The sequence below is a fragment of the Osmerus eperlanus genome, chromosome 5 (genome assembly GCF_963692335.1).
Source record: "Osmerus eperlanus chromosome 5, fOsmEpe2.1, whole genome shotgun sequence".
Classification (NCBI taxonomy): Eukaryota; Metazoa; Chordata; class Actinopteri; order Osmeriformes; family Osmeridae; genus Osmerus; species Osmerus eperlanus.
The window spans coordinates 14,685,802-14,699,174 of record NC_085022.1 but is presented as its reverse complement, the minus strand read 5'-3'; the positions used below and the strand labels follow the sequence as shown (position 1 = coordinate 14,699,174).

General features: G+C 44.4%; 1 protein-coding gene across 1 annotated transcript; it reads left to right on the top strand.

Annotated features, from left to right (window-relative positions):
* Positions 1 to 10,153: 10,153 nt before the first annotated feature.
* LOC134020535 (zona pellucida sperm-binding protein 3-like) lies at positions 10,154 to 12,246 on the top strand. The gene is made up of 8 exons (XM_062460678.1): positions 10,154 to 10,701; positions 10,788 to 10,906; positions 10,982 to 11,067; positions 11,233 to 11,407; positions 11,488 to 11,599; positions 11,676 to 11,758; positions 11,928 to 12,022; positions 12,105 to 12,246. The coding sequence occupies exons 1-8, from the start codon at positions 10,201 to 10,203 to the stop codon at positions 12,179 to 12,181; spliced, it is 1,248 nt and encodes a 415-aa protein (XP_062316662.1). The 5' UTR covers positions 10,154 to 10,200; the 3' UTR covers positions 12,182 to 12,246.
* Positions 12,247 to 13,373: the final 1,127 nt, after the last annotated feature.

Sequence of the window (13,373 nt, the reverse complement as noted above, 5' to 3'; positions counted from 1 at the left end):
TGACGTGCAAACAACACGCCTTGTACTGTGCATATACCCCCTTCGCCACATACAAGGACTGCCACGCTCCCAGGACAGCGCACAAACAAATGAACCGTTATGTGACCCTGCATGGGCCACGACGACACACAACCTCTCCTGTTCTTTCTCTCCCGCACAGGCAATCTTTTTTTTTCTCCAGCTCATATTTTACAATAACCCCCCAACCCCATCACCCGACATGTTCATGTTCCTGGCCTTTTCAGGCCAGTCCAAGGTTAACCAGCTCTGTGCTCCAATTCCTGAGACGTGCAGAGCACACGCCTCCGTCCATGTTCACTGGAGATAAACGAACACAGAAAGCACATCAAGTATTCTCTGGCTGCTCCTTCTCGTCTCCTCTGGTCGCTCAGATTGTACTCATCGCTGGCAGGAGTGCACATCGGACAAGATGAAAAGCTGCAGCGAAAACTCACATTGTCAAGATTGGAAGGCCAGGTGGCCATTGGCTTGCCAAGCCTGCTTCCTACACACACGGACACACAGGCACAGACACACACACTCAGACACATGCAGACGCACGCAAACACACTCTGTCTCAGTGTGTCTCACAACCTCGTCCCCTGACACATAAACACAAACACTCCCTCTCTCATCAGGTCTGTAATAAGCCCTCTCAACCAAACAATGAGCCTCCCACGGCTATGATGGCAGGTAAGGGCCATCTCCTGGCCAAATAACCCATTTACTGGTCAGCCACCTCAGAGATGAATAAGAGCACAGGTGTAAATCACACGTACTGTAGCAGAGGTTTGCTATGTGTAGGGTGTGTGAAATCATGCTGTCGGCTGTCGTTGTTTTTGAAATTTCATAAATGTGTGTGTTTTATGGTTATAGGAATGTTTTTTTTGTCTGTGTATGTGTGTGCTTTGAAATGTTTGCCTTGCTGCATCTATTTGAGTTTGTGTGCACGTGAACTCTGAATGAATACAGGTTCAAACACACACGTCCTCTCTATGCGGCTGTTGTTTACTTACCTAAACCATGGCCAATACAGTAACCTAAAAGGTTACACAGAGTTCAATGCCCCCACCCGCACTCCTCTCCACAATAGGCCAGGGCAAGATGCCAATCATTGCTAATCACATAACAGACGAATGGACAGGCTTCTAGCTAGTGAAGTGTCTGAGAGGAAATCTGATGGATGGCCATAAGTCATTACTATGTTGGCGCTGTCAGCTGTGTCAATAAACCAGTCTGTCTGCCCTTAGGGATCGTCCGCCAAATCGAATGGGAGGATACTCAGCTGTGGCCGTTTTATCAGTTCATTTCATTTCTCAATGAACATATGTTAATCTTCCATCGAGCGAACGTTGAAGGGGAAACCTAATTGATGTTTAATGACTGGCGTGGATCAAACTAGGATTGTCGTCCGCCATTTCACATGGGTTTGTGTGTGTATGGGGGGGTGTTTTATGGCCGTTTTAGGATTTGTTCTTAAAAAGTGACTGACTGCTTTATGTTTATTTGAAGCTCAGAGACATTGACACGTTTACTTGAGATTAAATGTGAATCAGTAGTTAAACCGTAGCAAGGGGCAGCTTACAAACATGAAAACACTCACGGTTAAATGTTTGAAACATCCAATTTAATCTGTTGGGTAATGACGGTAAACATGAAGTTACACTCACAAACATACAGTTTCACAGAGGACTGAGCCTTACTGAGCAGTGACATAATCTCCAACCAACAAGAACCAAGGAGCCAATTACAAGGCCCTGGTCAGCTGACATGCAATAGTGCTTCTGTGTGCTCTTTATAGAAATAAAGTTGGCTTAAATGTGCTGTTATCATCACCGAATTTGCTTTGCTTCAAAAAACAAATACACCCAATGACGTTCAGAAAAACCTCCAGTGACATTGAACTAAATGGTTGAGCCCCCATTTTTTTTCTCCATTTTCTATCGGTTAGCGGATAATAAATAGGCTAAATAAGCCACAAAACCTCATTAATATCACTGAAGGTGCAGTCCGCTACCTAAGAGCCCCACGGGGCCCCCTTTCTATTTATTTAGGAAATTAATACAGGAGGCAGATCGGCCCTGTTTCTCCGACCGTTGCAAATGCTGCAATCTGTCCACAGCAGCACCTTTTTTTTTCTTTCCACGGTTGCCCCAGCTAGACCACAAGGAAGTGAGAGAGAGAGACTGAGAGTGTGTGTGCGCCTTTGTGTGTGTGTCTGTGTTTTGTGACCTTGGTCGGGGGCTAATTATATGGAGGACACTTGGGGGAAAAGCACGTTTCCCAACCTCTAATGATTCATAAACAATTTTAACAGGCTTGAACTCCATTATGACCTTAATTAGTTTGTGATCCTTCAGCCCAACAAGCCTCCCCCCCACACCTCCCGCCACAATCCCTTACATACACACACACACACACGCCTCTATGGTCCCAAAGCTAGGTGGGGGGTGGGGGGGTAGGGCAATGTGAGCTACTGTGTAAGGGTTGTTAATCTTTCCCAGCATGCAAGCAGACCTCTTCTCCCATGCACACCTGCAATGCCACCTCGGGCCCTTGATAGTCTAAGTAATGGCCAGAAGCTATACCACCATGCATCACCCTGGCTTACGTCTGTCTAGCCAAGCAAGGTGAGGCCTGACCAGGGCCTGGGATGGGACACCGACTAGGGAATTAGGTAAAATGCAGAATGTCCATAATGCCCAGTAGGGGGCGATATTTCAACCGGACTGTTTAAGGCTGGAAGTATATAACAGTTTCAAGTTCAAATTTGCCATTTGGAAGTTCATGTGACTTATTGGTCCTGCTCCTCCTCCAGTTTCTCCAAACTGTATCCTAGCAGTCTAACCTAAGTCCCATATAGAGAGCTTCCTGTGCCAGTCCAAACTTACAGGTATTACCTGCAGTGCATGACTGTTGAATGTCTGTCTGCATCTCACCCTAATGAGATTGGGAATGACAAGGAGCCTTCCTGCTTGATTAGGAGTCAGGAAAAGGGAAGCTGGAAAGACCTGTGGGGACTTTCCCTCCTTCTAACGACCCCCAGTTCGCTTCCTAGCAGCGCGTCCTCATTTTGTTAGCCTCAGTGTGACTGTCTGACTGACACACTTCTCCAATCCACTCCTCAAGTGTTAACAAACCCACCACATTTGGATGATGTTCAAGGCGTGATGGAAAAGAAGCTGCCCGCACAAGATGAACGCACTGAATCTCTGGATCAGTTAGACACCTTAGTGCCCTCCAATCCCAGCAGCCTTTCACATATTCAGTGGGCCGCCAAGAGGGAATGGATCACTGCATAATAATATGCAATATAACCTATCCACGTTATTCAGTGTTACATACGTGCAGCACATACAACTTACAGCCCACCTGACAGCGTGACAAGGATTCCTGTGTGTATGCATGATGATGTGTGCCCCATGTGTGCTGTGTACAATAGGTATGTGTGCTTACTGTACGCATGTGTGTGAAAGCGAATGCGTCTGACGATTTTTCGCTCCCATCTTGTCTGTTCCGGAGATGTGAGGTGGAGTGGTGACGCATGACTTGTCGGGGTCATATTCAAAATGCGTTCTTTGTATGCGTGAACGTGGCCGTGTCTGCCTGTCGTGTAGCGGTGTATGCGAACACATGTGGACAATCACAGAGGGGATGCCTGTTTTTTTTGATGGGGAGTCAACTACATGCACACGCACACACACACAGACACGCGCACACATTGCTGGGAGTTGTCTACTGCTTGTGCTTCAAACAACCAGTCACAGCCCCCCCCCCTTCCACCCCCCAACCCCCCCCCCCCCCCCCCGCCCCCACCACCCTCCATCTCCTTTCATGGATCTGAAACAACAGCAGCCATGGCTCTATGGAGTATCCGGCACGTACACCGCATGGGAATTGTGCTGCCACCTAGCTCCGTGCACTTTAAATATAATGGCATATCGCTTTACCCCCAGCCACCCACCTACCTGGCTGCCTCGTCTACCCTGCAGTCTCCTGGGTCTGCTGCATCAAGGCAGGCCACAACACTACGGGAGCCTTTGTAGGCTTCAATCAATTAGGAGACAGGGAGGGGGGGGAGGGAAAGAGAGGGGAGGGGGAGAGGGACGGAGGGGAGAAAAGGGAGAGCTGGAGCACAAGTGGGTGTCTAACTCCCCGGGCGGGTGTTTGTCGCATGGCCTCCTGGGTAAAAGGAGAAGGCTCCTGACTTTGGAACGAGGCGAGGAGAGCAGAGGCATATTCATCAGTGAGGGAGGGAGAGAAGAGGGGGCGGGGGGGGGGGGGTAAAGTGGGATGGCACACCTCTACACTGGGGACTTTAAACACTGCTTTCCTTTCCTGTCCTTTGTTCTCCTCATCTATTTCTGCTCACACACACACACACACAGAGACACACAAGTGCAAAAACACACACACGGTCCCAAATGATCACACTCACATATTCTCACCCAAACACACATACTGTTAAACACACACACACACACAAAGCCCTTTCTTTCTCTCTCCCAGGGGCGCTCCACACAGCTATGGCATTAATCAGACTGCGTGCTGGTGGCGGACAGAGGGGGAATCAATTTCCCTTCCTGCCGACCACTCTCGTCCTCTCGCTCCTTCACCCGCTCCCTCACGCCCCCACTGGTGTCTGTCAGGCCCTGTGTTCCGCAGCGCTTCCCCCCCCCCTGCAACGAGGGAAGCATCAGAATGTTCCACCTCTTTCCTTGGAGAGGACGCTGAAGACAAGGAGAGGAGAGAGGAAGGGAGAGGAGGATGCAGGGAGATGAAAGAGGCAGATGAGACCAAGAAAGAGAAGATGCATACGAGGCGAAATGATGGTGGACAGTCCTGTATTACGTTAACTTTGATCCATTGCTATTGTTCTATCAATCAAAAAAATTGGTTGCCCTTTATAAGAACAAATGCATCTACCACCAACGATATGTTATTTGGTCCAAACTAACGAACCAACTAAATCCCCCAGCTAAACTCTGTGCAGGGATGCATGCCCAGTTGACCACATAAATACTCCACACATCACACCAAATTAAAGCACTCTTCAGAAAGCCAGCAATTTATTATTATGCTAACCTTTCTTTTATGCTATTTTTTGCCTTAGTGAGGGAGCGGTACAGTGACATTTCAAAAGCTTTGAACACAGTGCTTGTTGAAAATACTAGAGCAACTTCCTTTCAGACACCGAGATGACATACAAGACATTAAAGAAATACCATGTGCCAGCAAGCTGAGATGGAAGTCATCTGCTTCCTACGGGAATTAACATTACCCAACCCAATCCCAAAGTGCTGTTGCAATCAGAAAATAGGTGCAAAGTGTTCCCCTTTTGAGTGTCTACCTTATGCTTTCATTCTTTTTTTCCATCCTTTACAATGGACACAAGAAATCAGAGGTTGACAATTATCTGCATGTACAAACAGAGACTGTGATTAGAGTGGAGCATTATTGACAGGCACAAAACAAATATTATGCACTACAAACTATGTTTGGAAAGGGGAAAAACACGGCACACCCTCTGCACAGGTGCTGGTTCCAGTAGAGTCATGTCAGAGACAACTGGTTGCTCAGAACTAGCAAAGTGAGAAAGGGGATTCCTTAGAGACCTTCGAGCCAGTCACTTCCTCTGAGTTTGACTCTTTGTTTTACTGGTCGGGTTTTGAGGAGAGTGCAATTGGAGGGAACAATGAAACATCACTTATCTCAGTGGCATATTTGTATTTGTAGAAAATCAACCAATCCATAATCAGAATATGAATTGGTATTGTATTGTTATGGAGGGTTAGAGTTTGAACATCAGTTGCTAAATAATTTCTATATTAACATTTACAATTTAGTCATTTAGCAGACACTCTTATCCAGAGCGACTTACAGTAAGCACAGGGACATACCCCCGAGGGAAATGCGTTGTGAAGTGCGTTGCCCAAGGACACAACATCATTTGGCTGGCCAAGAATCGAACCGGCAACCTTCTGATGAATAACCTGATTTCCTAACCGCTCAGCCATCAGACTCCCTATATATTGAATGGCTTCCAACCTAAGAAACAGGGAGTCACTTTGGGCTCACATCAAGGGGTCAAAGGATAAGTAATCCTTTAAACATTTTGGATACTCCCTCTCTCTTACACAATCTGCTCTATCAGGCCAACGACACACGGACACGGTTCGTCAGGCCCACAAGCTATGCAACACTACACCAGAAATCACACCAGAATTGATCTGTCTTCTGAAATCCCTCCTTAGGGTTCATGTCCTCTTCTCATCACTCCATCTCTCATTACCACAGAGATGTCACCAGAGCTCTCACTGTATCCAACCTAACATGACTTACAGAGGGCCTTTGGTAACTGTAAGCTCATTCCAGGAAGTAGGCCAACCTTCAAATGAGGGACGAGTCAGTGACTTATTAGTCCATCACGACTTACATGCTCAGGAGGACGTGGCAAGGGGGCAGACTTTGTCACGGTTAAGGAACACTTTGTACGCACTGATTATCTGTCCATTATGAACTCCAGTTCCCACATTGCACTGCTGCTAATGGCAAGGTAAAGGTCCCAGTGTCCCACCAAGACACGTGCAGTGAGAAAAGAAGTTCAGGATTAGTGGATGGGATGAAAATTGAATGAGCAAGTGAAGTCATGAAACTTTCCTTGAAGTCCTTATTTCAGCTAAGCTTATCACAGACAGTAGTTCATGCATGTGCAACGGGTGTAAATCTGTGAAAGTATATAACAGGCCACCCGCGTCAGCGAAGTGCTAGCTTTTCGTTGGCGTAGCTGGTAGTGGTCGCGCTTGGCAAGTCAGAGTGGTGTCTTCGAGCCCAGCGAGTGCCGAACATTGGCCCGTAGACCTTGTGACAGAGCGTGGCCACGTCTGTTACACATGCATCATATTTCATGCAACCCAATCCAAATTCAGGAATGTTCTGAGCTACTCTAAAATAGATTACCCTTAGTTGTACTTAGTATTGATGGTTAGTGTTGAGCTCTACATTATTGGCTAGCATACTGTGGGGCTAAACTCTCTTTTGCAGTGTAAGAGTTCATTAGACTGGCAAGCAAACATATTGGGATTGCACAAAAGTGCTAAGCCAGGCTAGCATGCAAAGGTTTGTCTTGGTTGGGTCAGTGTACTGGTTTAACCTGGGCTCAGTTGGATTAGTCTCGCTTGGGTTGTAAAGCACGCTGTACAGTCGCGGGGTAATACTAGCATACAAGACTTTGGGTTTGAACACCTCAATATGATAATTAGCACCACCTGTGTGCAGTAGTGTGGTGTTTTTGGACACACATGCCACTTGAGGAGTCAGGAGCTTAATTACCGGGAAGTAAATAACAATGCCGCGCTCTACTCGACAGCTACAAACAACCTCATTGCTCCTTTCACACACTGCGCCAGCGTGGAACACAAGCATAATTTTCTTTCTGCCTTTCACATTTCTCTGTTCACTTCGCTCTTCTTTTCCCAGCAGATGTAATTGTTTTGTGCTGGCGCTCCATCCTTGAGTGTCGTGATGAAAACTGAGGAAGTGAGGACAGCACCATGAGAGCGATTACGACAGCAGCAGTGTGGAGGAGAGGAAGATAATTAAAACGCAAACTCCGCCGTGATGAAAATGGTCCCGAGAGGACCTCACCGCTGAGGCTGCTGGTTAAAACACAAGAAGTCAAGTCAAGTCGCCAAAACGGTAAACCAAGACTTAACACTGGTGCCACAGCATCGATCCTCCCATCTGCCAACAGACAATTTCCTGTCCACCCAGGGAGCATTTCCTGTTGGACGGCATGAAAGGCTGAGTTGCATGATCTGCCAGAGAGGTAGAGCCAAACCATCTGCCCCAGGGCCAAACCCGGGCTATGTTAGCTTCCCTACCCTAATGATTGGGTTAAGAAATGTAAGCTCTTCCCAGCCGAAAGTGGCCCAATATAAAGGAACAGATTCATATGCTTTTTGTCTGAATTGTATTAAGAGCCAGTTGGCAGTTTGAGATCTGAAGCTAGAACATTGGCTTTATCTACATCCTCTTAGTCAAGATTCACAGATTCACTACAGTAGTTTGTATCTTGACCTGATTATGCATTTTTGTACTACGACACACAGTGCTTACTTGTGAGGGGTGGACTCATAGCCTTCCAATTATGAGGTGCCTTTAGAGTTACATTAATGTTTTATAACCGTAGGCTAAGGCAATGATCCAATCTGCCTATTGAATCCACCACCAGTCACCATCAGATTATCAGCCATGTTTTTTCCTACTTGTTTTTATTAGCCCTAAAGCCTCCCTCTGTACGACATATTCATCTTCTGTAGGTTGCCATTCCCTTTGGAAATCAAGGCTTTACCTCTGTGCTGAATCAGCTAGCGGACAGAAAAAGAAAACAATGAATCAGGAAGTCTCGACAGTGCTCCTCAGCATGTCTGGACCAGATAATGACTGTGAAATCCCATTACTACAGGAGCTTTATTTGACGCAGGATAAAGTAAATACACAGAGGATCTGAGCCGATGAATTACACCTGTCTGTGGGCCTTTATCCATTGCTTAATATGGGCTGGGGCTGGGGGACCGCTATACTCACACTTATTGCTACTGCGAAAGTAAGATGCTGAGAGGAATAGAGATCTAATCCATGGGCAGGCTGACTTGCTCTATGCAGCCCAGTTGGTGAGTTTTTTTACTCTCACGTCATAGCTCTGTATCCCATGGGACCCATGCATGTAGCCTACGATCTATACTGAACATTAGTTTTTACTGGTAAAATACTGTGCACCATATGTTCTGAGTGTCCTGTCCAAAAATACTTTCTTGCACCAAGGCCTCGTGTGACCTGAGAACATTTCTTGACGTAATAACTCGTGTGGTCTCTGGGCACCTCTATAGATGCAAAACAATGCATATATTTTTATTTATGTCTTCTCATCCTGCAAATGCAGCCTCATGCTTCTTTTTGCGTACACTGATTACAAGGTTTAAAAAATAAATAAATAAAATACTGCAAAACAATGTTCTTGTTTTTATGGTTTGGAAGAGGTTTGAGTAGGTTCGAAACAAGTATTTTTTAAATTACAGGGATGTGGGAAAAAGTCCAAATGATTCTCTAAGAGCTATAAGATGGCTGTACACAGCTCAGCAAAACTGTTAAACTGATTACATGTACTTTACTAGTTGAAGGATTTCAGTCAATCAGACATCAGGCCTGCACACAGATTAAGGTACTTCACAGCCACAATCTCTATAATGTAACCATGTACAATATGCAATCATAAGCTGCCACATACCAAGATCTCTGAAATTCACTGTGCTTCTGGAAGTTAGAAAATTAATTTAAAAGCCACAGGGGAGGAAGAAAAAAGCAGTTTGAAATGAGCTTCAGATGGAAAAAGGGGTTGGATTTGCAGCAATAGAGATTTGAAGAGAGAATGATCTAATATAAAAACTAATGTGTAGTCATCTGCCAAAGTAGAACCATTTTCTGGCATAATGGAACATTTTACAAAGTACTTGAAAGTATGTACTCAAAATAGTACTTTATTCTCTCAAATATTTGCTATGACAAGTTTCACTTTAAATGTTGTTATTTACTTTGAATATATTTTACTGATAATTATCCAGCAATTTGACAGCACCAGGCATCTGCCTTATGAACATTGTGTAGATGCCAGGTGATACAGGGGTACATACTGTATAACTATATAAAAAAAACTGCTTTATGAAGTAATGTTTATATAGCATGTTATGTCATGCTATACTATGTATGCAGCCAATATAGCACACTACTGTTACCTACACACATTTGGAACAAAACTAAATTGAGCTGACACTTACGAAAAATTAAAGATATGTAACCATGCAAATATGAACAGGCTTTGGAAGTAAGTGTTCCAACCCTTAACCCTCATTATTGAGGAAGCTGGTGTGATCAAAGTGAAGATGGACACCTCATTTACCCTTATGTGTGATTGATTCTATTTTATTTAGTCAGGCAGGGAGAAAATATCTCACCTGCAGAAAGTAAGGGTTTCATTTACTGTGACTCATCCATTATTCAATTGCACTTGTGTAATGGAACAGGTCTGGAAATCCATTAAGCAAATCAAAAATGGGGAGGAGTTTGCAGTAAAAAAAAATACAAAATGGCTTCCTTGGTTCAAAGTACTTTTGCTAAATATATAAACATACAAACGTAATAATGAAGTTGTCTGTTAAAATACTTCTACCTACAGTTGGCTGTTTAGCTATGGCTCAGTCATTTCAATGGGAAAGACAACCACAGTTTCCAGCAGCACCTGCAGAAAGTAAATTCCCATGGCCACAAAACGGACCTGTGCAACTTCCCCCACAAAAAACATCAGAAGAACCTGTCCAAGTGCTTGCAAGACAACATGCATATTTGAAATCTAAAGAGACTTCTGAGGAATCTTTTACTTGGAAGTTTCCAGAGGATCCTGTCGAAGAAGCAAGTCCTCAGCGTTTTGAGACTAGGCCACCTTCTCACGCTTACAACGGCGTGATGGTTCAGTGTGGGCCGAACTCCATTCGTGTGGAAGTCAAGCAGGATTTATTTGGTATCGGTCAACCCATCAAAACAGAAGATCTCAACCTTGGGGGGTGCATGGCAACGGGAGAAGATGCTAACTCCCGGGTTGTGATTTTTGAGTCGGAGCTAAACAGATGTGGCAGCGTTGTAACGGTAATTTGATCATGTCCTTTTTTTACCATGGCTAGGCTTAATTTGAGAGAGAAAGGGGGGAAATGGTTTTATGGTACTGTTTCTAGATTGCTGAGGATACACTCGTCTACGTCTTCGTCCTCCAATACAAACCAACTGCTCTTGGCAACACTCCGATTGTACGGACGTCGGAAGTATCAACTTCCGTGGGGTGCCACTACCGATGGTAATTACCAATGCCACCTCAATGTACTCTCCTTCAGCGGAGCTTGCCTTGACATCATTATTTTTTGTTTTACAGGGAAGCTTTGAATCCCAATACAATGCCCTTTACCACCACCAAGGCTGTAAGGGAGCCATTGCAGTTCTCCCTAAAAATCATGCTTGGTAGGTAACATGGAAGGCCGGTAACCAAAACATTCCCTAGTATGTACGTCTGCCTTCAGAGTGGAAGGACCACCCCCACTGTTCGGCCTTGGAAGGTTAACTGATCCAGAAAAGAAATTGAGGAAAGTATTCACACCTATAGTCCCTCTGATTTTGTAAACACAGATGATTGGAAAACGGAGAGACCAACCGCTGAGTACTTCTTGGGTGACATAATCAAACTAGAAGCTTCTGTCAGTCAGTTCCACCACGTTCCCCTCCGTGTGTTTGTGGACCGCTGTTCAACCGTTCTTCCAGACACCACTTCCTACACAAGCAATGCCTTCATTGAGTTCCATGGGTGAGTAACCTGTTAAGATCTTTCCTCAACTCGAGATGCCAAACTTGCCTCCTATGATTCTGTTTATATATACCCTTCAGGTGTTTGGATGTCAAAGTGGCAGGCTTAAACTCCCGGTTCATGCCTCGAACCCGAGATGACATCCTCCAGTTCCAAGTGGAAGCTTTAACCTCTTTAAATAAATTCAACTTGGTGAGTGTTTAAATCTTCTGCATCAGGTTTTGTTCCGCCACACACTAAACATCAGGAATTCTCTCCTCCTCTACAGATCTACGTCACCTGCAAGCTGAAAGCCACCAAAGCTTCTGCTCCTATTGATGCTTTGAATAAGGCTTGCTCCTACTTTGATGGGTAAGTAGGCTACTATAATAGCCTTTCCAGGGTATGTTTGCAGTAAAGTGTCCTTATGCAATGGAGATTTCAAATTAAATTACTGGTATAGATCTTCAAAACTCTCTAGTTTTCTGAGGTGTATGGATGCCGAGTGGTAAGAAAGGGTATTTGCCAACTCTATGCCTAGGTGGTCGGAGTCCAGTGGAATAAACAAGGCTTGTGGCTGCTGTAGCACAGAGTCTAAATGTGGCCCAGAGGTGCAGCATCTGCTTCATGCACCAGGTATGTACTGTAGCCTAGTAACATCAATAACTAACGTGCAAACTGTGGCAGTAAAATTATATGGATCTTGCTTTCTCTATAGGTGTGCAGTGGGAGCAGGAAGTATCCCTTGGGCCAATCAGCATCAAGGACAGGTCCCTTAACAGAGGGAAAACCTGAAATGTTGCCTGGTGGGGGAAATGAATAAAAAATTACCCATAAATCCATGCTTGGTCTTCATTGAATGCCTCAACATGATTCATGCAAATTTGGCAAGTTATGGAAATGAAGGCTTTTGTGAGCTATGTATTTTGGGGATTCAACAAAGCCTGACTGTCGTTGGCCAGTTCAGTGTGATCACCATTTTGCTGTGAAAGTTCATAAGGTGTTGTGTAGACTATAAATTATTGTTGAACATTGTATTGGGCTTTTTCTTCTCATTGCTACACGTGCATTGCGTTTTAATGTCTGTTAAACTGAGGCTGTGACAGTAAGAACATTTAACTTGGATCCAAAATCTGGAGTGTGCATGTGAGGAAAGGTGTGCTTGTCGACAATAAGGGGTAATTTGACCGTAAAGAATGAACTGCAATTCCACCACAAAATGATGCTACTTTGCTCCTAAATACTGCTGTTTTGAAGGATGAACCCATTTCAGTTCCTCCAACAAAGAGCACAGGGGTATTGTAAGGGATTGCCTGAGGTGTTTTCAGTTGTTTTCTCTCAAGTGCAGAATGTTCAGTCTACACCATTTACTGCATGAGAACAAGGTGACAATCTTGGTATTTAAACTCGACCTTCGAGTGGTATTTCGCCAGACTAGACATTAACTGTAACCTTCTGCCATTCTGTGTTTTTATAACCTAAGTGTCTTGCTGATTTTCCTGGGAAAGTCGAAAAGAGTGCCTAGGCTACTGTGTTCACTGAACTACAATGAAAATTTGGCTGTGAAAATCTATGGTCTGAGACAATACAAATTACATTATAGATCCTCACACAATCGATTACAAGCTACATGGAGAAAAAGTAACTAATACCACACCATTTAACTCATCCACTTTAATTAAAGGGTTTATTTGACGTAATTGAGAAAACGGCTCCACTCGAGTGTTTAAGTGAACGTGAAAAAAGAAACTTTTACTGTAGTTCCTCTGTAAAACTGCATAGGTTCATGAGATGAACTTGAATAATATGTTGTGTAATATCTATATTCATAGATAAATTGAACATTTTAATCTTGGTTGTATCAAATTGATAACTAAATTACAATTGATCACCTGTCAACAGTTGAGGCTTTTGTGTTTAGCATTTGAAATCCACTCTAGTGTATGGCTAATGCTGCCAATGTGCCATTCCCATTTTGAATCCTCCT